At 41.3% G+C, this 26,526-nt stretch overlaps 1 protein-coding gene across 2 annotated transcripts in view; it reads right to left on the bottom strand.

Moving 5' to 3' along the window:
- dntt (deoxynucleotidyltransferase, terminal) overlaps positions 1-26,526 on the bottom strand; it is a 75,549-nt gene that overhangs the window by 10,987 nt on the left and 38,036 nt on the right. The window contains exons 9-10 of one of the 2 annotated variants that reach the window (XM_044215201.1): positions 18,304-18,552; positions 17,732-17,812 (exon numbers count right to left, since the gene is read on the bottom strand). In XM_044215201.1, the coding sequence (XP_044071136.1) occupies positions 17,732-17,812; positions 18,304-18,552 (330 nt within the window). Of the gene's footprint in view, positions 1-17,731; positions 17,816-18,303; positions 18,553-26,526 lie in introns of both variants that reach the window. The other variant, XM_044215200.1, reaches the window with a different exon arrangement.

Genomic DNA, 26,526 nt, shown 5'->3' on the forward strand with positions numbered 1-26,526 from the left:
TCGGATGGGGCGATTGCTCACTGTGATCAACCCAAATATCCGTCACTGTCCACTGTCAGTGAACGCACTCAGTTTGATTCTGCAGCCACAGTATTGGTAGTGGTGATAGCACAACACATAAATCAGCCAGCAGAGCACTCAGGGTTCTATTTTTGTGACAGTGCATTGGTGGGCATTGTGCTGGCACATAGCTATATTTTCTTGATGGCAGTCATTTTGTATTTTGGTAACTCACTGTGATGGTAAATGTCCCATTTGAGAGCCAAAGGTCCACTATACTGTGTGTCAGTAATAATCAAGCAGTGCTAGGTAATTTTGATGTCTGGGCCCTGGACTCCGTGCTTACAGGGAGACTCGGTCAGAGTTTCATGGCAGAGGAAGCAGTCATTTTCTGTGTTATTTTCATGGCAACCAAGTTGCTGCTTTATCCTTGCTGGCTGTGCTTTTAATGATTATCATCCAACACAGAACTGCCAACATGCGTCATGGTGCACAGAGTTAAAAGGCTGGCAAATACCATCCTTCTTCTTCTATATCATTGAACAGTTTTCTACATTGGAAAATGGTTCCGGGAACATGTAGCCAAATGCACTATCTCCTCCCACGGCAATTTAATTTAAGGTTTACTTCTGAGTCCTATTGGGAGAGGCTTTTGTCGTGGATTTTTCTGTTCTCTCCATCACTAAATTGTCAGAGCGCGGTTGCTCAGAGCGGTCTGCTTTTAAAAAGAAAAGAAAAGACGTGATCTGCTTTGTCATGACTCATGTCAGAGCCTACACTGGCTGATTAATGTATTCCTCCCAGTCGCACCCTGCTTCCAGCACAGTGTCACTGTGGCCACAGTGTGACAAAAAATCCGTTGCCACATCCTGTGCGCCTGTGCCGTTACGAAAATAGAGCCCTGGATAAACTGCAGCTTCTTATCTTTGCTTTGGTCTCTCATATTTCGTCCAAACGAACCGCAGTTGTTGGTTCTGCGAACAGAAAATGCATCACCTCTGATCAACAAACAGTGTTCAGAATAGCTCATGTACAACCTTTCATGAACTGGGTACAGGCTGAATCATCAATGCATGTCATCAGCTGACAACAGGTTGCTCAACAGACATTTTTATATGAAACGTTTACAGTACGTGTTTTTAAAGAATACTATCAGCCTGCTTTACTAAATCCTGATCCAGCCCTTCATGTGCTCTTGGATATCAATCAAAGTTGAACAACTCAATAATTATATGAGTGCAGGCTGTATCACATTGACACACCTACACACCACATTTGTTCGTACATGTACTGAAAACCTCGTGCAGCATGACCTATCTCCTTTTTCTGGTATTTTACAGTGAAACCACCCATTCCTTTAGCGGGTACAACAGCACACAGACCACCGGATAAGCCTGAAGCACCCCAGTGATTGTTCAGTCGAGTGTCCCTGTAAATAAATCATAGGGGAAACTGAAACGGGAGCCTCGGACAGACGGGTGCCTGTGCCACCGCAAGGGCTGTGTCAATTAATGTTACATGACAAGCAGACACCTTCCTGAAACCTTCTGCCATTCACTTTCATCAATAATGGAGCAGGATCTGTCTCCTGAGTGAGAAGACACCCTGATTCAGCCCAATCCACAGAACGCGGCTCCAACATCCCCATCTCTCATTATGTTCCCTTCTTTGTCCTCTTCTTCCATGACGCAAGTTAACATAGTCAACAAATGTTTTCTCTTTACACTGTGATTCCAGGAAAATAGGTTGCAGGATTCGGGGGGGGGGTAATAGCCTGCTATTGAATTCCATTTTTTCAGTCATGCAAAACACAGGCTCAATAGAATCTATATTTCCGATCCTTTTTTTTCACCCATTAAGCGCTAGTAACAGGAACTGTGTGGGTGGATGGGAGGCTGGAGCAGTGGAGGCAGAGGTACAGTGGATGAGGTGATGATGGTGAAACGGGTGACACGGGGAAAGAGGGGGAGGTGGAATCCAAGTACAGTAAGTGAACTCGTAATATTCATGCAATTATCTTGAATGTGCTTCTCTTCTTTTAGAAATTTTCCTTCCCCTAAATATGTCCATCACTCTTCTTTTCCCATTTAATTCCCCTTAATTTCAGCCTATTTTTCAACTGTTCCACATTCCCTCCTCTATCATTACCCCCCTCCTGTCAGGCAATAGCTGTCAATATGATTTATCATTGATGCTAACTGATGTAGTTGTCCCACTGTGAAGGCTGATTAGATGACCATCCTGCTGATACAGCCTCGTCAGGGATAACAGTCTGCGGGAATGGCAACAGAACCTTCCTGTCCCTTTCTTTCTCTTCACGTGTCACTCTATCTTCTTTCTCTCTCCCTTCTTTTATTGTCATGACTGTTTGCCTTCTCTTATCACATTCCCACACCAAGCATCACATACCAGCCTCTTAAAGCTGCACTAGGCAACATTATTATGGAAAAACATATTTGTCCTGTCAACATAAATCCCAAATTGCAGCTAAAAAAAAAAATGTGTGATGTTGTAAATTTGCCCTATTTGCCCCAGAAAAACGGCGTCGTCAGGCATGAACAGAATCTTCTCCGCCTACAGAAAGTGATGAATTGAAACATAAGACTGAAGTACAAACTGTTTGCCAAACAGCAGTGAGAAGCACTCCATCTGCAGAAAGTGGAAGTCAGCACTGTGTTCTGCCTGTTTCATCCCTTTGCTATCATTTGGTATGAAGCATCACATGCTACCAGTTCAGTGATGGCTTTTTACATGAAACAGTTTCAGCTTTAAACCACTATGTAGCTGCTTCTTTGTAATTATGAAGGCTTTTTGCAGTAACATGTTGGTTTTTGTTCACAAATAACATTTTTATAACATCCATTGGCCCACCGAGTGACTGAATTTGTTTTTTGTAGCCGGATCTAGGGATGGCAATGTCAGTTGGCCCGTCCACCGCTTTGATCCAGACTGAAATAGCTCAACAACTATTGGATGGATTGCCATGAAATTTTGTACAGACATTCATGGTCCCCAAAGGATGAATCCTACTGATTTTGGTGAACTTGTATCAAAAAATGTTGAACCTTCTGAATCACAACTTACAAACTAACAAAATTTGGCTCTTGTACTAAAAATGTAACACAATACATGTGAAACTCAAAGTGAAAAAATAAATAAAGGCTATCATCACACCAGTAAATCAATCCATTTATTAACTGGCTCTGTAACACTAGACTCCATCACTGTGCACCATTATTGCAGCAGCCCTCCCACTTCACACTCCCCAGTGATTCCCATAAAGTCCCTTAATTGTTTCTCTGACCTCTATGTGGAACGACCCAATCACATGGCAACTGTATCCTGAAATGAATGTCCATATTTGCATTGCTCACCTGTCATGGGGGCGTCATTACTTGGGTGGTTGGAGCAAACAGACTTCTGGTTCAAGGGGAAGGGAGGACAAAAGAAGGGTTCTCACACATTTGTGGATGAATGAATGTCTTGATTTTTCAACGACTATGCCATCACATGGAAAGACATTCAGACAAGTGATTTTCATTTTCCAGTTTTTCTGGTGGCCAATTTTTGCTTGAGATTTGTTAAACTAAAATGTGACATTTCATTTGTATTTGTCCTTTGGCAAATGCAAAAGTTACACTTGTTTTTTATAAAACAAGCTGGCGAAGGATGAACTGCCCACATCCTATATTGAGTTTAGGATTACATTTTTTGTCAAAACAACAGTAAAACACAAATCATGCCAAGGGGTTGGTGAGAAAATGTGGAATTACACGTCACTGCAGCAAACACCTTCACATTACACACTGAATGCTGTCACTGTATAATCCATCATACATCCATGCTGATTCACCTGTCTGCAATCATTCCACTCGGCTGCCGTCTTCCAGTCAGAGCCTTTCAAGACCAACCCAGGGACATAGCAGAGAAAATGTCCAAACCGGCGTAATCAAAGCAAATCCCTAAAGTGAAATATTCATTGAACCCTTTTTGACTGGCAGAAGAAAAAAAACTGAAATATGTGCAGGCTTTTATGGTGAACCAGCAAACTCGTGGCTTTGTAATGCTGAGTGGCAGCTCCCTCAGAGAAGAACAGCGTTTATAATCAGAATAAATGCAAGAAGACACTCAGACCTGTTGCGTGGCTAAGGCATTAACATGGACAGAGAATAGACAGAGACATTCAAGTCATGTAGAGGAGATCCTGATTATAGCACCTGCACGCAGACTGGAAGCAAATGACTATCAGTCAAAGATTACAAGCAGGCCAAAGCACAGCGATAAATGATCAAACCAGGAGCTTTCCAATGAGTTTAGGGGCATGAATGAAAGCAAAAGTAAAAGAGTTGCCTCCCCTCTCTTTTACCAGCTACTGCTGAAGTGCCTTTAAACACAGCACTTATATTGTTCCAATAGAACTGCTTTCTTGGCAAGTATACAAAGACCTCATTTACACCTGGTAATACAATCTGGATCTGGATATACTATCCAGATAATTATCAATCTGGTGGTATTTGCTGTTACCTGTATTCTGCCTGTAATGATTAGATCCTATTTTGGATGAGTGCTGTGCAAGGCAGGTGAAAAGGTGCGGAGGTGACAACGAGACAAACAAGGGACATTTAAGATACCGTGTACTGTGCACCCTAAACATGTATTTTCTTTGCCGTGGAAGGGTTTGTTAACCAGCATTTTAGCCCTTTGCCAACTAATCCATGATACTTACTACTGAGTGGAAGAAAGTGATCTTGTACCACGGTCATTACAGGGAACAACTAAAGAACCCAGTCCATTCTCCAATCCATTCTTTCACGTGTGGGATGTCCAGATAAGGATTTGTGATTAGCACTTAGTGACCAGAAAATAGAAACCTGTGTTCAGTGCCACCTTTGGCCCTGACATATACTGCTACACATCATGACAGTGGCTCAGAAAGGGACCAGGAGTGTTCCATTGTTTAAAGCCATCATGGAGACATCAGAGTTGATAGATGGAAGCTACTTCCTACAGATGCTTCATTCAAGTTCATCCCAAGGTGTGCAATGATTGACATCAGAGGATTGTGGTGGCTGGGTCAAATTGGTTGTTATATCCCACAACTGATGTTATTTTACTTCATATGACCCGAGCCACCCGACATCTATCATGTTCATCTACGGCTGACAATTTTTGTAATTGCCCAAAACTGACAATTTGACAAGCACCTCCACACAGCGATTAGACAGTGGCCCATTTCACAAAAGCGATACAGATCACAAATGGCGGCAGCATCATGTTTCACTAATAGTAGCTTCCAAATTGCAGATACATTTGTGAGCCGTGCGTGGGTCGCAAGTACCCTCCTCCGGAAAGGGCATTGCTTAAAATTAACAGAATTATCTCACAATGCAAATTGTAGCCTGCATGTAGCAAATTTGGTGAAACTAACTACTTCTATCACTTTTCTTTTGTACAGCTGAGTGCAACACCATCCATGGCTTTAAGGATAAACTGTCCAAAAGTGTGCGCAATTATCCCCATTTTTACATTTCTTGCCCCTATGATGGCTGGCTTTTCCATTTGGAACAGATAACACTTTTGCCTTTAGACATGGTTGAACAACACTTGGTTTCAAGCACACCCCTAGCCTCAAGAATAGTAAAAGTATCATAAGTAGCGAAGCAAAAACAAAACTTGAACACCAGCATTAGAAGAAAAGCTAAATACTAAGAAGTCTTCCAGCTCTTGCTGCAAAGCCAAAAGCTCCTGGTTTCCACACCTGCACAGCCATTCATTCACATGAGTTTCTCACTTCACTTTCTGCAGAGATTTTACTGCTGGCCTAGCTCCATGCTAGTTTTAAGTTTGTCGCCACACATTGCGAGAGTGCACATGTCTGCAACATTCAAGATGGTCCAATTTTCCAAATCCTATTTACAAATGTAATCTGTAATTTCCCGTCCTTATATCACGGCTAGGTGGGAGCTTCTCTTGGAATGTAAGACAAGGTTTTATGAGAGAAATCTGGAGCGGATGGCCTGTAAATATGAGATATGTTGAGATTCTTTAAATCCTGTAGCCTGATCCCAGCTTAAGAAGCAACTCCTCATCCAGCTCTGCTCTGCTCCAAGATGTCTACGTGCAGCACATTGGTCTATTTTTATAACTGCCCAATTTTTCCTGGATAGTGCTGTCACATCACTGGCCAGTGTTTTTGTTTGCTTCTTGTTTGCTTCAGGGATGATAACCGCCCATTTTATGATATACGATCAGGAATAGGGGACATAGCGAGATGACGTTTCTACCTGTAGTGATGACATTGATACCCATGGTGATGACATTTCTATCTGCAGTGATAATGTTTGCACCCACAGTGATAACTATTCTACCCACGGTGAGGATGTTTCCAGCCATGATGATGACATTTCTACATTACATTCCCATGGCAATGATGGGTTGTTTTTTTTATTTGCAAAGATGATTTCTCCAGACAGTGATGGCGATTTAACTTGCAGTATTATGTTTCTCCTCTGAGCAGTGATGGATACTTATTGAAACACACTATGAATTGCTTTTTGGTACGGCCGACTTCAACAGTGTCATACCCATTAAACTACTTCCCCTGTAGTTAAAGTGACATTTGCACCATTGTGAGTGCCGTTAGCATCAGTGGTTTTCAGCTGTGCTAGTGGAGTTGCTCTATGGATGCCAGTGTCGGTCTGTCTGTCCAACACTTTGGTTCAGACTGAAGTATCTCAACAACTATTTGATGGATGACCATGAAATGTTGTCCAGCCATTCATGGTCCCCAGAGGATGAATCCTAAAGACTTTGGTGATCCCCTGACGTTTTCTCCAAATTTTTCTTTTATTCTGTGACAAATATCTCAACATCTACCAGATAGGTTGCCATAAAATTTGGTCCCCATCAAAATGAATTGTAATAACTGGTAATTTTTCATCTAGCGCCATCATCAGGTCCAATTTTTAATGTGTCCAATACTAAAATTGTCCCAGTGAATATGTTAGCATGCTGACATATTCTGTCAGATCAATACTGGGTGTTTCTACGATAATAAGTTATTTGACAATCTTCACGATGAGGTAAACTGTTCATGTCAACTTTTGAAACTGTGCCTGGATGCATGATCATGCTAAAGGTGATTTACATGCCTGAACACATTCCACTCTTTTCTGTGTGCATTTACACCTTAAACAACTTTTTTTTTTATCCAGGTACAGACAGACATTTACTCTTCATGTATAACCTTTATACTCCATAATGCACAAAGTTCCTGACCAGTTTATGCAGCTAAATGAGGGTTAAAAGCAAAAGAGAGCACAATCCAATACTGAGAACAAAATCAACCACTAACACTAACCGCAAAAACACTTTAAAATCAATTTCTGTTCCTGAAAATAGAACACCCAGTGTAGCAATTACCAGTGTAATGTTCCTGGAATACTCCACTTCCACAACAATAATAAACAGTGACAATGCTTCAACTTGTAATCTACTTAGTGTGCTTAATGGAATGCTACATATTGTTTGTACCCATGTAAGACAAAGGAAAAAAGAAGCCTTCCCTCTGGCTCGCACTTCCTTACCTACACTGAGCCCCCCTCAGTTATATTTCATATGAATATTATGAGGACACAGAGCAGAAATAGGTCCATGTCTTATTTTAGCTATTTGACTCTTGCACTCCTGGCTATGGGTTGCTTAAAATGTGGGCAATGAACAGGAATAATTTAAGGTTTTTTATTGCTTATTATAAACAGCACTGGATTAAAACTGTCAGCTAAAGGGTTAAAATGGAAACAGAAATGATAATAAAGTAGCATGAAATTGCTGCATGCTTTTAATTGGTATGGGATCATATTTGTTCTTTTCTAATCACAGGCAGAGGTTAGGATGCTACCTTCAGTGTGAATCTGTAATTCTCATTTATTCAGGAGAATGGTGCCTCAATGTTCTCCTACGGCCTGAGAAAGATAGTGTAGGTGTTCATATTAGTGTGTGAGAGTGTGGTTTAGAGGCCATGTGTGTGAATATGTGTGTGCATGCGGTGAAGTGTATTTGCTTCAGAGTCCCGGTCCTCTCCCCTGGATTTGATTTTTCTACACCATTCAGCACCAAATACCATCCTGCTGTTTATCAGACATATTGCCAAAGTCAAACCAGTGCTCCCCAAGAATAACTTATCTGCAGCGTCATTTCTTCCTGCCTACACTACTGTAATTCATTATTTACTTGCCTAAACGATGCAGCAGTTGCCCGTCTACAGTTGGTTCAGAATGCAGCAGCAAGACTCCTCACAAACACTCAATGCAGAGAACACATCACTCCAGTCCTGGACGAATTACACTGGCTCCCCATCAGTTACAGAATTCAATATAAGATTCTATCGATTACTTCTAAATCCCTACATGGTCTGGCTCCGCTTTACATTTCAGAACTCTGCTTCTTCTTCTCTTCTTACTCTGCTCCGAGACCCCTCTGATCAGAGAATCAAATGTTGTAAAAGGTTCCACGGTCCGGGCTTAAAACAAAGGGGGGTCATGCTTTTACTGTTTTCGCTCCAACGCTGTGCGACAAACTCCCCCTCGACACCAGATCAGCTGAGTCAGCCTCGGTTTAAAAAGCTTTTAAAAACAAAATGTCTTTATGTCTTGTCACATTTAAATGTTAATGTTGTTCTTTTATATTTTGTTTTATCTCTCTATGTTTGACAACTTCTTGAAATCTCTTTTTTTTTTTGCATTTTCTGTGTATGATGTTCTTTTACAATTTTTGGTTTTATTTCTCTATGATCTGCTATCTTTGTACCTATATTGTACTGTATTTTGAGAAGCACCTTGTAACTTTTGAAAGGCGCTATACAAATAAAGTTTATTATCATTATTATTATTATTATTATTATTATTATTATTATTCATAGCATCACCAATAAAAAGATATTTTCACTGCACCAAATACAAATTGATTAACCTGGGTTGAAAGCTAATAGCCACACACTGAGCACTGAACGAACTGGATCAACTTCTGACCTTGAAAAAGAAACTAAACATCACAACGTATCTCTCCTCTTTCAAACGCGGTCTATTCACTACCTCTGTTAATTAAAATTCATAAGAACAGACGTGCCACCAAGGTCGAGAAGAAGCGTTTGCAAATGGTATGTGAACAACCTCTCCCCCCCCCACCTACTGCACACAGCGCTCCATTTATAAACGGCAAATGTCCCAGCTCTCCCAGCCTGCCAGCAGGATGTTTAGAGGACAGAGACCGCACCCTCCTCGGCTCACTTGTCTGTCACAACGTACGCTCAGGTATGTGCGTGTCTTACAGCATGTGACGCCCTGAGGGTCCCTGTGCCACCATCCACTAAATTAAACCTCTCCTCCCCTTCCTCTGCTCGCTGAGAGGGTCCTCCTTCCAGGCGGCTCCCATCCCCGCTGCAAACACTGCCTGTGTGAGCACCAGCCAGCCAGCCAGCCAGCCAGCCAGCCAGCCAGCCAGCCGGGGGAGCGTTCGAAACCGCCGCTCCCCAAAGCCCAGTGCAATTGCCCTGTTATTGTCCACTCATCCGCTGCTCATAGCATGGAGGAGGGTGGGGGGTCAAAAGAGCTGTGAGCACTCTACATCCAAGATATCGTAATTAGACAGTGAGCTTCATATTCAATTCTGCTGTTACTGCTGTGGACAGACGGAGAGAGGAACATTCTGTAAACAGAAATGTATTTATTATTATCAAATTAAACATTTTATGCCTGTCAAGGAGAGCAGTCTGCAGAACGATGTTCATTTAATTATGTATCTTAAATTTTTTTAAAGGAATCTCCTGTGGACAGTCATGCTACTGTTTACAGATTGGCCCTTTCTTACACATAAAATACAGTCCAGTACAACCAAAGAAATCTGAATTTTGCTTTATTTCTTTCTAGCAACTATGTGGAGATTCTTTGTGTGATTACAGCATCTTTAAAAATGTTGTGATGGCATTCATTTTTTGTTGCAAAAATGCTGCTTTCAGCCCAGATATTCTGCACATAGTTGCTTTACCTGCTACAAATTTTCAAATTTTTTGGTACATCCAGAAACTTGTGATGGAAAAAACCATGGTATCTTACATTACAGTTTGTGGGTTCACAAATTATTGTTGAATAACATGTGATAAACTAAAATAACTAATAATGAATACCTTTCCTGCTTCAGTTTGGTTTACTTTTTGTTTTAATTTCAGCCAATATCTTATTATTCCATCCATATCTATATACTGTATGTATATATTGTAAATATTGGCATTCATTTTCCATGTTAATTTCTACTGGAGATATTCAGGTTTTCACACAAATAAAACTAACTTTTTAGAAAGTTTTTGCAGACTAAAATAGTTGGTGCTCACACTCAGTGAATATTTTTTTACCTGTAAGTTGGCAATTCTTATACGCTGATAAATACAGGTCCTGATTCCTTTGATATATGTATATGTTATACTACTAATGTTAAAATTTAAGCGCCATAAAAGAATGGGAAGAAAAAGAAACAATTTTATTTTTATTTAAGTGTACAATAGATTTGATAATTCTAGGATGTCAAAATTCCTACAGTACAAATTTCTTATTGTTTATAACTGATATTACATGGGCAAAATGCTGTATTTTGGATAACGTTTGGTTACTTGAACACCACATTAGAGTGTGGTGTAGAGCCGGAGAGGTGTCAGGTAGAGAGAGTATGAATGGTGCTCTCATATCAGTAACTGTGCTTCAGGACCAAAGCCAGGACATCTATGCTCAAAGCCCTCGACCAGAACCTCATTAATCACACTCCTACACATGACATAGAGTAATTACCCTCTGAGAATGACACATACTGATACACACACACACACACTCACAGTATAGAACACACTTTATGCACACGGTATGTGAAAGTATGCATAAATAGGCAGAACAAACGACAATGAATTGCATTTACATGAAAACATTTTTAACAGGTGTACTTTGGTTTGCAGCCTGGGAACACCTGAGCCGCACTGCTGAGTATTCATACACACACACACACACACACACACACACACACATACACACAGAGAAGAGTTTCAAGGGTAGATCCTGCCACACATAGAGGGGTGTGGTTTTTTTTTTTTCGAGGTGTTGGGCAGGTCATGGATCCCTCCTGCCCGGGGAGGGAGTCAGTCTGTCTAGGCATGATGAAATCCTCCACCTGTCCTCATTCATCAAGCCCACTACACATATTAATTATCACAAACCTTCAGACTTACAGCAGAGGACACACACACACACAGATCCACCTCCCTCCCTTGGCCCTTTCCTCCACACCTGCCGACACCACTCCCTCGGACCTACAGTTAAAATCCAACTGTGGTGGCGAGATACTGATGCTGGTTGTAAGTGCCTGTGGCCATACAAGTCAGCAGAGTATTTACAGAGGACGCCTAGATGTCAGTTATTGCTAGCAGGGTGTCCCAACCCAAACCTGACAATGGAGGTGCAGTCATATCGATCACACCAGGGAGCAAAAGATTTCGTGGAACCAATTTGGTGTTTAGTACATTTCAGTTCACAGTGACCAAATTACAAGCAAAACCAACTGACTCGGTGGCTTCTTTATTTAAAATGAATAGCCCTTTTCCACAGCAGGAATGTTTCCATGGAAACCATAGGAACCAAGATCTGAATTTGGTTCCTGGGCCACAAAAAGTCTCCGCATCGGGGTCGGTGCTTTCTGATTACCCAGAAACTACGAAGGCCGAAGTCATTTTCACATGAGACATTTCGACATGTCACAGTGGGAAAAGCACAGTTGTGAAAAATAAAAATAATGATGGCTGAATTCCATTTTCATGGCTTCCTGAGACACTTGAATAGAACGGAGCCATCGTTAATGTTATTAGCAAAACCTGTGCTTCTCCTACTATGACAAGTCAAACTGTCTGCTGTGAAAAAAAGGCTATTAGTCCACTTACATACAGCATTCATTCATGCAGTAAGCAAGCACTAGTTGCCAGTATGACTAGGGGTGTAAATAGCAACTACTGACTGTTTTCATTATCGATGAAAAATGATAATAACACTGAATCAAATGGCAATATAAAAACACTGTGACAATGTGAAAGGGGTCGCTCGTAGTGATGAACCTACAGAGAATTATCATCTGCATCTGCAGCTCCCCTCTGCTTTACAGAGCTTTATAGTGAGTTCCAGCTCATTGTTCAGATGTCTGGCCCTCAACTTTACGGTTTTGGTTCACACAGCATCAATTTCAGCCGCAGCAGGCAGCTGTTTTCGGTGCACAATCTCTAAAAACCCACTGTACACTACCTGCTCTGCATCAAACAGCAGACAGACAAAGTTAGCGACTAGCTGGTGAACATAGTGGAGCATTTAGCAGCTAAAGAGCCAGGTAATTCTCTCAGGAGTTGGTAGAGTTCAAGAAACAGAGCTAAAAGAGAGTGAATAATGGACTTACATTCATCAGGTGGCCAAAAACACGATTGCAAATGAATGATAATGTTGATCCGCAAACGCTGGATGTGTAAATAAGCAACTTTTTGACAACTTTTAAAGGTGATGATATGACAATGTTGTTTTCACAACCCCAAGCCACCAAATCGCAAAAAATAACCGGTTATTATTGCATAACATAAATGATCTGTTAATCTGCTGCATATTTTTTCAGATTAACTGATTCATTGTTTAGTCTATAAAATGTCAGAAAATAGTGTCAAATGCTTAGCACAATTTCCCAAAGCCCAAGATGACATCTTCAAATTGCTTGCTTTGTCTGACCAACAATCCAAAACCCAAAGACTTCACATCTCAGAGGCTGGAACCAGAGAATGTGCTTGCTAGATGACTTAAACAATTAATCAAAATCAATCAAAACTGCTAGAGATACATTTTTTTGTCAACCGACTAATCAATTAATATGCTGAATTGTTTCAGCACTAAGTGGATGTTCATTCACATATCAAAGCAGAAATAAATAACCATAAAATATACACCCTCCATTGTTGCTACTTTGGAGACCGGCATTCTGGTGTTTTCAGTCTCTGTCCACCTCTGTATAATAACAAAACGATGACTCTGTTGTTTTCACTGTGTGTGAAAACTGCTTATCTTATGGGTTCTTCAGATACAGGGAAAAGATTCAGATTCAGTTCGTGAGGGGGAAACGGTGGAGGCAAAACAAACTTAGCATCTATAGCTGTTTTCTTTCAAGGGGCTGGGAACTGTCCTCCTCAGCCCATATTCTCAACACAAGTTATAGTCTGTTCATTTTGTTACGCAAAGCTTTACGAGCACAAGGAACTCCAGCTGTCAACACCCATCTCCCGATACCCATAAAGCCTTGTGTTGTGGGGTCATTCCCTGTAATTGGTTTGGATTATGTTCCCACTATGGACCAAAATCTGCACTTTCAGCCATTTCACTGCTGTTCCTTTGGTGTCACCTGTGTTCAAATGACACCTGTGCAAGCAAACTGAATTACAGTAAATGCTTCAAACTGGAAACATGTTTGGTGTGCCTGAACCCTAAGTCATTGCGTCTCTGTGTGACAGTTGTCCAGCCCCCTCCCACAGTGATTTGAGGATTCCCCCTGAGCCTGTTCTTAATTGCGAGTAGATCATTAGCTTGAGTATTAGCCCTCTAATCTTTTTTTAAGCATTTTATAATAAGACGGAGACCAGCTTGTATCCGTTGAGAGCCTCTCTGAAGCCCACAAGATTAAAGTCCTCTAAATGACCGCCTTTGGTCCTTAGCTGGGATGTCTCCCCTTTAATCAGACATCAGTCCTCATCGCTCCCCTGTTTCTCTGACACTAGTCACACGAGCAGTGCTGAATCGCTCTAAAACCACTGGCCAATTAGAAAGGACACGAAAAAGATGAAAGCGCCATTGACGCGCCGTCCTCAGCCATACGTTGAACCAATTAACGGCGGTGAGGCGTTCCTCCTCTCCTGCCCATGGCGAAGCGAGAGCGAACAGAGGGAAGAGTTGGCGTTGTGTGCAGGCAGTGACAAGTCAGACACAGGGACAGTTAATTGATCTTCATTATGTTAATTACGGCTGCGGTGTCGAGCGGAGAATGAAAAACGGGTCACACTGTTGTGCGATTCTGTCTGAGTGTACCCCGTTAAGCTTTCTGCTGACCTTGAAACTAGCCTGGGAAGTGATGGCACTGCTTAAATGAGCGTGTGTGTGTGTGTGTGTGCATAAATAGTTTGGCCTCACTGCACTTTTTAATCTCCAACAGGCTGATAGCTGTCTGCTGTAAATCTCCTGCTGTGGTCACATTTCCTCACCCTTCTCACTTTATAGAATCTACTTTTCTTCAAAGCACTTGACGTACCTTCTTACCTCGTCAAACTCCAACAAACACATGCAAGGTTTCTGTAAGAATGAGTGTGTGTTTGTGTGTTATTTCCCCCTGTCCACTCCAGTGCACGGATGGCTGCACTGTCAGCAAGCCTGGCTCTGCCCTTGCATTTGAATAAACACCATCTGAGTTGGCTGGTTGTGTATAATATCTGTCAGGAAGTTGCCACCCAGTGATCCCGGCGACTCTGACCTCTGTCCCCAGGGAGTGGCTGATGGGACATCGTGGTGACAGGGTGTCTCCCCTGTCGATCCGCGCGCTGACGCGCCTTACACCCTTGTCCCGCTCCGCTCGCAACTCAAACGGCTTGCTGCTCAGCTCTATGCATTGGAAATGAGCTGGGGCTGCTTTACAGGATGCAATGAATAGTCGCAAGGATAGGATAAACACGAGCTTCGGAGATGCCTGTCACAAAGATTGATGGTTCCCTGGAATTTTTGTTGTCGTCTTGTCTACTATAAGCTTTTCCCTGCTGAATAATTGAGTCCTTCAGATGAAGAGTCCTGTCAATCTTTTTTAAGTTTACACTCACACACTTGTGCCTTCAGGAGTGTATCTCACTGTTTGATAGCAGTAAATCAGAGAGCCGTGTGGATAAGACAAAGCTGAGGCTGTGCAATTCCAGCTGATGTACGACTTACACATGACTTGGATTTTATACAAAGACTGCAAGTGGCTTCATTGATCAACACATTTCACACAAAATTGCATTTGTTTGGTTTCAGTTAGCTAAATCCTGATTATATTACGCAATATTCAAACTCCCTGACTTGTGGCTGTCTGCATGGAAAATGTAAAAATCTGTCACCCCTGCCTCCCAGCTCATCACACTTGTTGTCAAAACTGATTTTCACGTGTGGAAAATGACTTCTCTGCATGGCTAAATATATCTCATGTGCCACGACTGAAGGTCTGACTTTGTCATAGGTTACAAATTATGACAGCCCATCTTCACATAGCAATATTATCACCACTGCATGAGACTTTGAACTACTGGATGTAAACATACCTACACACTTCTTTAACCCTCCTGAAGCCAATTAAGTACATAATACAAAACCTAATTAGTGCTTGCATTGTAGGCAAGCAAAGAGTTAATTGGTTATTAAATTGCATGAGTTATGCTGTAAATTGATTTCCCCTCCTTTTCTGTGTGCCTTTATACCACTGTGTAAGGTAAGATTCTGTTTATTTCATTTGGAAATGTGTAAATGATCCTTGAATTCCCCAATGTAAATTACCTTTACGTTAATAAGCTTGCACTTTCATATATCGAAACATTAAGATGTACTCATCCTGCTCTGATGCAGTCATGTATACGGTGTGAGATGTGTGTGAGATGAAGCATTGCATTGCATCCAGCCCACCAAACCCTGCCCACCTCCCACTAAGCACTGTGCTATAATTAAAAATGTTGTTCTTGCTCCAGTATCACCTTTCTGCTTGCTCAGAGTGGAAACAGATATTGCACCGAATAATTTGAGATAATTTGTCAAAGTTTTCTCATGCTGTGGTATTCCACACCGGCCCTAATCTTTCCAGAAACCTTTGAGGACCAAAGCTTTGGCAGTAATTCACTATCCAGATTCCTAAGCACACACTCAAGAGGGGAGATGTTGTAGCAAATCCCACCTGATAGTATAAACTCTGTGGAAAACACTGATCAGATGGCCTTTGCACTCACTGCTGGTGGATTTTCTCTCTCTCTCTTGGCCTCCTAAGAAATGGTCTTCGGTTGTTCTGAGTTTGTGGTTTAAAAGTTTCAGTTTAGTAACTTACAGAAGAAAGCAGTTTCCTTGTGTCCTCCCTCAGCGTGTAGCCTGGTTGAAGATCTCTGAATAGCCACATACTGTACTTCTCTAAAATTATTCAGCTATTCACATAGGTCTGGTATTGGCTGTTTTCCCCATTTAGAGAAACAGTTGACCATTTAGAGCTCAGTAGGCATAATTAAGAATGGGGATGTCAGGGACACTCTTGAGGGGTCGCTAGAATCTGCAAGGCAACGGGTCAAAGGACCTCCTGGGGTAGCCAAGCTAGCACTACTGTTAGCATGTTGGCTACGCAAGCTATAATTACAATGTTATCTTATATAGACTGGCTTAGAGTGTGAAAATAAAGTGTTTTTTTGTCTTCCTACAACTATAGCCTTGAGCTCTTTCCTCTTCCTCTTGATTTAAAGCGGCTCCGACCAGGACTCTCCAGAGAAGATGAAGACACGTTCAGGTGGGGACAGGGGAGGCATCAAGCGGGAGAGGAGTGAGAGGGAGGTTGGGCAGAGAGGCAGCGACAGCGTGTAGAGTCAGAATTTTTTTCACGTCTAACGCGGTGGATTAATTAATTTCAGTAGATATCTCTGCAACACAATACGTAGACGTCTTTGACATGACGTCCTAACTGTTACTTCTCCACATTCTGTTGATAATTTTAGTTAATTTTTTTAATGTTTTAAACTAAACTTCTGGCCTAATCTTACATATTGCCCTTTTAATTGTAGTGAATACAGGAAAGCTTCTCACACCCAAAGGAAGTGGTGAATTAAAGTTTAAGAGAGAAATACAATCTGCAATAACTCACTAGAAAATCTGCGTTTCTCATCCTCTTAGAATAAACTTACTATATGGCGATGTCACACAGATCATAATGCTCTGTGCTTGCAGTGGTAGCCATAGTAAGTTCCACTTTATACTTTGATACTTTTCTCAAAATCCACTATCAAATTCCAAACACGTATTCTCATCAAAAGAACGTGGATAAATACTTAGCTTCCATTTGCAGCTTGTATGATGAGCTGTTTATTTATTTTGTTTTTTTGTGTGAAATGTCAGAGATTGGAACATAAAGAGCAAATGGATGAACAGCAGAGAAGTGGCTTATGCTGCAGAGGTAGTTTCAGAAGTTTCTATGGATGATTTGATACTTTTTCCTCTGCTGTGAAAACTTGCAGATTGGAGTACATTGCAACTAAAACGAGTTGATCACAGATAAGATCAAGGGGTTAAACTTCCAACTTTGACCACCTTTAAAACCTACAGTGGATGAGTATTTGACACTAAATTGCTACATTTTACAGCTATAAAGTCAAAATGGCTAATTGCAAGACGTGTGTGTGTTTTAAGCTATATTATTGTATAAATCTTTATGTTACAGTAATTGTCATGGCATATGTATAAATGTCTGTACCACATTTCATCAATGCGTGTTGAGGTATTTCACTCGGGAGCAAAGGGTTTGACTAGTTTTGGCATACAATATCGTGGCTCTTGTTTAAGCCACACCGCTAGTATAAATCTCACTGAATAACTCTTAACTGCTTTTTTGCACGTTATTAGCAACCAAGTACCTTGGTTTTGTCGTACAGGGCGTGGTTGTCCAAAAGCATCCGTCGCTCCACTCGAGCAAACTTCCTCAGATCTCTGTCAAACTGCTGTGGAAGAAAAGAATCAATAGGCTGAAACCAAATATCTGTTTTACTTGTCTGTTTTTAATGGCATTGAAAGGAAATAGTGATGCCTGGCTGTATTTTTTCTTCCTGAAGGACTTAATACCTATTTATCCCTTAAGAAAGAAGGTATTTTATATCAGACATTACTGATATCTTTATAAAATACAAATGACTTTGATTATGTTTTTTTAACTTTCAAGTTTCTTTAAAGGTGTTTTAGTTGTCTAAAATGTTTGTCTCCTTAGAACTAGACTCCTTTTTGGCAAAATAGACTAAAGACTACTTGGACTTTGACCTTGCTGTTGTTCTTGGCTCCAAGCAGCATTTTACTACATGGTGTTGGCACACACAAGAAATGATTGATCATGAAATACAGCAACTTCTACATTGTTATTTTTATTTTTTTTTTACCCATGGATTCTACCTGCAGCTACTGCTCACTGTCATTCGGTTTGTATAATCCTTCATACCGTGGAGCCGGACCAGCCCAGGAGAGCAAAGGCGTAACGATCTATAGGTGGCGACACCAAGTCCACGCGTACTGCCCTCCAGCCCCTGCTGTCCCCCTCTGCTTTGTGGAGACCTCCCTCCACTTGGCTGCCCTCCAGCCGCAGGATCAGGAAGCACTTTGCAAAGTGGTCCATGGCCTCAAACTTGTGGCAGGGAAGCTTCGACATATCAAAGGTGGAGGCCTGGTAATCACAGTAGAGCAGAATGCCCTGGTGAAGAGAAGAAATAAAGTATTTTAGCATGGATACTGGTTAACTTGGTTTTATAGATGTTGATTTTTTTTCCTTTATAAAATGCTTGCTTCTATTATATATCAGCCTCTCTATTTGTCCAAGATACACACCAGTCCATAAAATATTCTCTATAGCCATTAATAACAGTTTTATAGTAGCTTAGATATAAACATTCAATTACGTAAGTCATGCAATTGAAATTATGAAAAGGCCTTTCTGCCTGGGTCTTGGTGAGTGACTTTAAGGAGGACAGCCAGTCTATCTTTCTCAAGCGAGCACCCAGGGGCCCTGACAGCAAAATCCCGGTCACCTTTCATCTTTAGCCCAGACTTCAGAGCTGCCAAAAAGAGCTCTATCTGAGGATCAGAGCATGCAAACTGGCTCATAGAAGGTTAAAAGTACTAAAGTATAATCTGTAAGAAAGGTGTTGATCAGCCTTAAAGGTATCAAATAACTCTATTCATCAATTCCAAAACTGACACCAAAGTAAAGAAAGTTTGATGACATTCAGTTCTGTACATCTGCCACAAAGTGATGTCATTTCCACTAATATATGTAAGTAAAAGGTTATGCTGGAAGAATTGGCTGAATATTGTCAGTGTAGCAATAATTGCCAGTCTGGCAGACAAGGATGACTATTGCTACGACTGTCTGACCTAGAATTGAGCTTTTAAGTACACCAAAGTCCCTTTGTCTGTTATTTGACAGGTAGGATGAAAGTACAGCCACACAGAATCCAGCCCCTTTATTTGAAACCAAGTAAAAACCTTTGGGATCATTTGTATCCAAATGCTGTAATTTAATGCAGCAGCCATAAGATCATTTAAAATCTCTACACAGACAGTTCCAGTGCTGTGGTTCTTACAGAAACCTAACTGCAATTCTTACAAAATGTCATTGCATTCACTGAGCACTACAGCTTTCTTGAAAACCAGATTCTTCATAATCTTGGAGATAAAAGGCGGCTTAGATACGGGCCTGGAGGTATTGAAAATGGTTGAGTCAAGGTTATATTTCTTTAAACGAGGTTGGATATTTGCCATCTTAAAATAGTGAGCCGAGGAATTTTCTGGGGATGATGTCAAGTGGATAGGTCTGATTTGTAGTGCATTGGTGACTTTTTTTTTCTTTTGTGTTTAGTGCTAATTAAACATTACACGCACAAGGGACATGTTTGCCCTCAAGCCTTTCTGGCAGAAAGCCTTTCTACTTGGTTAGGTTTAGGCAACAAAACTACTTGGTTAGGTTTAGGGAAAAAAAGAAAGGCAGAAAGCCTTTCTGCCAGAAAGCCCTGAAGGCAAACTTCTCCCACGTTAATCTCTATAAACAGATATCTGCATATGAATGCAGAATCTGTAGGCAAGGGACAAGATTTTGTTATCAGAAGCATTCTGGTTTCCATTTGTAGTCCGTTGGCTGGATGCAGGTAAACAGTCCATGTGGAGAGCAAAAGAGGTGGAACGCATTGGCCGAAATGCAATCTCAGAACCCATCGGCTATCATCTGATGACGATTGCCCCGGATATCCATTATCCAGATATTCGCTAGCTACACCGGAAGGCCCGAAATATTGGCTGTTGCCCCCAGAGGCTAAAATGTCGTCAGACAATAGCCAATAGGTTCCGAGATTGCTCCCAAGTTAACATCACCGTGTTAGCACTGTCATTGTGAGCATTTTAGCAAGCTGACATTAGCATCCAGCTTCTAGAACCTGCCTAACAGAGCCACTAGCATGGCTATAGACCAATGTGGGCAAATAGCGGCCCATGGGCTAAATTTGATCTTCCAGCAAAAATATTTACCCCCCAAGGTTAGTGCCCCAGTGAAGTTTTTGCTTTTATATCAAAACTTTTGCCTCATATTTCATAAATCTACAGAACTTTCATTCAAACATAAATGAAACAGGTCACTGTTTGTTGAGCATGGATAACCTATCAATACATTTCAAGTCTCGTGGCATACATTTAGCATATTTGAGTATTTTTGGCCAAATGAGTAGGAACATTTGCTGCTGTTAGCCCTTACTTACTAATGAATAAAATGACCTCAGATAAAATCCTAAAACAACCAGGATTATAAAGAAATAAAATACATTGAAATAAAATACTCTGAGAAAATGAAAAAAGAACATTGACAACATATAGGGCTGCATCTCCACAGAAATCTGCTCATTAAATCAAGAACAAAGTCAACTTGATTGGTTAAATTAAGCTTGAAAAAATGGACCACTGTGTGAACATCTGCTCAGACTTGTCATCAGTCTAATTTGAGCCCAGAGTGGTGAAAAAAGGGGATGGCTGAGTGTAAGATCCAATAGAGAGACGAGCCTCCAGTCAGCCATACTAGATGGCTGAAGCCAATTCCCTGGTAAATGGTTCCACTCCTTAGATAATGGAAATCTCTGCCAAGTGAGATGTCAGTGTGTTGAAAAGAGAGGAGGAGAGAGGGCCACTGATGAGAAACAAAGCTGTGAGTGTAGAAAAGAGTGAAATGGAGTGAGTGCAAGAGAGTTAGAGAATAGAGTGCTCAACCTGTAAGAGAAAGTAAGAAATAGGTGGACGAGTAGATACCAGGAAAGACAGAAAAGGAGAGAGAGAAAAAAGACAGAGTCTGTGAATTGATTTCCTCCAGGCCTCGTCCTGGCTGATTATGCTTCTCCCCGGATGCAGGAGTGTTAAAGAGATTAAGATTACAAATTGTCAATTTAATTCCACTGCCCGGCGTAATTGTTGGGATACTACTCTCCTCTCACTGGCCATAAATCTGCTGCACTCTCCTTAAAGAGCAATAATTGGGGAAGTGAGTGCAACGAGCAGCCACCCTGCCTGTCCAGCCAATGACTGAGGTTAATCACAAAACATTAAACACCTAGTCAGCATAGCCCCAATGGCCGCTACTAAACAGTCGAACTGCACAAGTTATCAGATGAGAACAGCGCTTCCCAGAGGGCGCTGAGAAAGCAGGTAGTGAGAAATCCGAGGTGGTGACGGTGAAAACCCTTGAGTGACACACGGGGAGCAGATCTCAAATAAATCACCATCCCCCTCCTCACTTTTCCTCCTCTAATTATCTTCAAGGGTGGACTCGTTTGTTGTGCAATTGCAGGCAAAAATTCTTGATGTCACCCTTTGCTGCACCCCTGGACCGCTCTCCCTCTGCAATTACAGATAACCATTCACCTCCCAATAATAGGCAGAGAGAGGGATTGTTAAAGTTCCCTTTACGTTCAGTAATAGCTTAGTTAAAGGCAGTGACAGTTCCCACTTAGATAATGAGGCCAGAATGACAGCATAAAAGCACTTAAACACTGACTAATCTGAAATTAAAATCCCCGCGAGCCACACTTGAGACAAGCTGTGGGAGAAGGTCTGCAACCCATCTCATACATGAGGCCGCAAATGTAGGTCCCTTCTTATTCTGGCAGATATTTCGGTCCCTCCTGGCAGGGCATTTCTTTCGGCCTTGAATCATTTTGATGCCGTCAGAGAAAAGTATTAATGAGTTATGGTGACAGTTGCACAGACCATTAAGTACCTGAATATGGATGCCCTTTGCTCGATGAGGTTCGCGGCCTTCTTGCCTACACACATACTGTGGTCGCGCTGCTTTCTCTCAGTCTCTCTCTTTTTGTCTGACACACATACACTCACAAATCCACGCACAAAAACAGGATGTCATGAAGTTCCCCGTCTCAGCATTGCCGGGGGCTGTTTAGCCCAATAGCGCTCTGTAATCATCTCCCACGCAGCAGGTAATGTCAGTGAGCATCTGAGAGTAAGCTTATTCCACCAGAACTGTTTACAGAGGGAATTACAGAGGAGGACAGCGGGAAGATAATCTTTCCCCCAAAGCTTCGCCTCTGAGCACTGGAGAAAAGAAAAAAAAGAGTCAAGAGAACACGACTTTTGAAAATTGTGATCTAAAAGCTGAGCTTTTATTTTTTTTATTTTTGATTACTTATGCTTTACGTTTTTCTTGAGAGAGCCAAATGAGTGGTCGCAGCAGCCAGCGAGGCCACCTGCATGCAGAGGACGTGCACGATGTTGTCAGGGACGCGGGGAGCTCTGATCTCATCTTCTCTCTGACTCACAGAAAGACTTCAAAACTCGCCTTCAAGTCGCAGATTAGCGTGTGTTTGCCAGGTCCGTTTGAACTGCGCTTTGACTTTGATTCAGCGCTTCGCCAGAATGAAAGAGACTGATTGCTGAAATTAAACTGCAGCAGTTTGTGTGTTTGTATGTGTGTCCTCTCAATGTCAGTCAAAGTAGCCTTTACTGCTCAGATTTTATTTAGATCTCTCCAGAAGTGACTAACTCTGTGTGACTGCAAAATAACCTCAGCTGTATGGGCAGCTCTGCCTGAATCACTTATTCAACCGAAGGGAAAACTCTCCGATCCCTAACCACATTGACTCAGACCAAATGCGGAACAATAAAGCTGAATGGCATTATAATGGTGGCAATGCGTACAGAGCTTCAGCCTTCAGAAAGCAGCACTTAGAGGCAGTATTTAGAGACAGAGATGATAGATGGATGGAGGATAAAACATGGCCCTCTTCGTCTCTCTGTGGCTATTACCAGGGCCAAGCTGAATCTCATCTGTCTGCCACAGAAGCTGGTGGCTGACCTTGCCTCTGCCCCCAAGTTATGCTTTCAGAATATCAGCAGGAGGGATGGGGGGGTTAGGGGGGGAATGATGAACCCGTTTTTACAAGGACGTTTCCAGATAGATGTATTTTTAACTCCCTGCAGGCTGAAAAGGGGTGCTGAAGGGGTGGGAGAGGGGTGCAGGGACTGCCCATGATATTAGGCCTCAGTGAAGACACGTGGGCCCCCGGGGGCTTGATTGCAGATGACAAGGTTACACGACTTAGAGTCAACCTCTGCTACCTCCACTTAATCACTGTCTCTTGTGTCCTCATCCCTGCAGACCAGTCCCCTCTGCATCCCTCTTCCATCCAGCCTGCTAAGAAGAAAGCTTCCAGTCATATCACATTGTCCCTTCTTAGGCTCCTAAAGCCTTTTTAACACCTGCCCTACCCACCTAATTCACTGTCTCACATCCATTCTACCTCCTTATCCCCACACATTCATCTCGTTCCCTCTACCTATAGTGAACGTAAGTGGCTGCAAGTGGTGAGAGCTCACCGCGATAACATTCAGTAAGGAGGAGGTAATTATCGTCAGAATGGACCACTGAAGGAGTGGAGGCATGTGGAGGTGTGGATGGAAGAGGGACGGAGGGATTTATTTTTAAACCCGATGACAAAAAAGAAGCCGACAGCTAGACTAGACAGCGCGGTCCTGCTCTTCATCAAACACTTGTCTCCTCTCATGACCCCCTCCAACTACGCATTTATCTGAGGAAGAAAACTGTGTTGACAAAGAAAAGTCCTTCTACATACTCTCCCTGGTTTTATTCCTACAGAATGTCATGTACTGTACATTTTATGTCAGTGATACTGTCCATAATGTATTTGCATTTGCCTTTAGAGATCCAGCTTTGCTTTTTTTGTAACATGTTGTGTCATCAGAAAGGTAACAGGTCTTTGGTGTAGTTATCTTAAAGGATTGGTTTCAGAATTTATATACTGTACTATATAAGATATAACTATATTTTAATACTATACAAACATGCCGTATTTACATTGAAGAGTTATTGGTTGCTGTAATCATTCCTCCCATCCATAGAGACCATGACTACACTGAAGGGGGGTGTCCCACAGTTCATGTTCTGTACAAGATGCTTTTTAAAGTATTGCCTACACAGGAGGCGTTTCAGTGTTTTTTCATTTGTTATGTGGCGGAACAGCTAAGCTTCTATTTTAATCAATACAGCTGTCTACAGTCTCACATGTATTTTCCATTTTAGTGGGCATTCAATGCACAAAGCTGCGTTGGTGGGGGCATGTTGCTTCGGGTACCGAAATACGATCCGGGAAGTCCAATTAGAGTAACAGAGAAATGAAACTGAAGGCTTATTAGATGCCAAAACACTGCACAGTGGTTTATAAATTTGATGGTTTATACATGAAGCAGGACTTGAAAAATTTACCATGGTGACAATTATTACCTTTTGTTGCAACGACATACAGCATTCACATTACAAAGTAATCTAACAAGAATAGTCCAGGTATTTGATTGGCCAACGCAGAGTCTTGCTGGATGACATCACAAAAGTTAGGTGACTTTTTGCCAGATGACCCTGCGTTTTTTGCCGGAGCCCTTGGGACACATGCCTCATTCTTTATTTGCTAGCGATGTAGAGTACAAAATAGGCCTATTTTTGACAGGGGAGAAAATTAAAACTGGTGATGCTCATCAAGCAAACACATCAGTCAAATACAAAATATAAAGAAGCCTATCTTGCTCTCCAGTTCACTCTCAATATAGCAGAATAGCCTTTTGTCTTTTGTGTGTAAAAACTCAAAGCAAAGTTAAACTTGCATTTTTCATTTGCACAACAGAAGCTAATGAGAAACATGTGGAAGCACAAACTTAATTTTCTTGTTAATGATATTTTAATAAAATTCTACTTGGCTCCTTTAGTTAATAGTTTCCTTTAAACTGTTAAAAACCGGGTTGAAAAAAAAACATGATAAACGTGCGACGGATGGTAGTGTGAAATGTTTTCAGCTTCAAAGGGGGGCACTAGAGAAAAAATGTAGGAACTACTGCTTTAAAGTCTGCTGAGCTTCAAGAATCTCAAATGGCAAGGACATTGATGAAAAACAACCATTTCCATTCATATTTTTATTAAAATGTTCTTCTTTACTTCTGATTCATGTTTGCCAGTTATCTAACTCAGTAACTGAACTTGCAGACATTAAACTGACTTGGCAATTTCCTCCTCTCAGGGACTGAATCTATGCATGCTGTTATTGAAATTTCCGTTCTCATATAATCTTGTAAAGCCAGAAAGCTGGACGAGGTAAAAGCAGTAAGTGTAAATATGAACAAGCTTTAATAAATAAATGTGTTAGCATGCACTGAGTTTTTATTGGAGCGCATTGATATTAGTCACATTACTGTGATATTAGCAGCAAATAATAAGTAATTAAACCATGATGTGTATTTAAACATAGCCTGCCATTAACATTGTCTGTCTCTGTGTTTTATCTCTCACTCACACATTCTCTCACTATTCTCACTTTCTACTCACTCTTGCTCAGCTTTAATCAGCCTCTGTCTGTCTGTCTCTCTTCCACATTCATCCTCTCCTTTTTGCCCATTTTCCATTAAAGGATCCATTTTCCATTAAAGGATCCATTTTCCATTAAAGGGGCTCCAGGGCTACCAATGGTCCTTGAAAGCCCAGCTAAAAGTTCTTAAAGTAACCAACTAAATCAACAAAAAATAATCTTTTTTAAAAAATGGCTGCTCTAAGTTTCCAAGGACACAGTTCTGAATGATGGAAAAGTGAGAGATGTGTCCTTGAGGCACGAAGTTTCGTAAATTCTAGAAAATCTTACAGTGTCCTACCGTGACAATGAATGGAAGACTTGATGGAATAGGTTTTGATCATATATCTGAATGTTGCTATCAATTCCAAATCACATAATACACAATAACATAAACACCTGGATAGTGTTGCATCAGCTATTCGTAAACCCATTACTGCTTCCGTTTTTAGCAGCAGCTACTAGCTACTTTCAAACTAGTGATTTATTAAGTCTGGTTTCACCATTGAAACTTGTTAAAGAATGTTTTTCGCTAGTAAAGACTTTAATAATGTGTAAATCGGTTGCTAGGAAACATCAACAGTGTTGTCCAATCAAAAGCTATCAACTATGTAAACGGGAAGTTACTGTAGCATCACACTGTTGTAACATATGGGTTAGGGTTGCTTTTTTGTCATTTAGTGTAATGTTATTGACATAGCGTTTTGTAATTTGAGGTGTATTGTCTTAATTTTGTGAAATGGAATTTAAAATCCTCCCAACTTATCATT

The sequence above is a fragment of the Siniperca chuatsi genome, linkage group LG11, assembly GCF_020085105.1.
Source record: "Siniperca chuatsi isolate FFG_IHB_CAS linkage group LG11, ASM2008510v1, whole genome shotgun sequence".
Taxonomy (NCBI): domain Eukaryota; kingdom Metazoa; phylum Chordata; class Actinopteri; order Centrarchiformes; family Sinipercidae; genus Siniperca; species Siniperca chuatsi.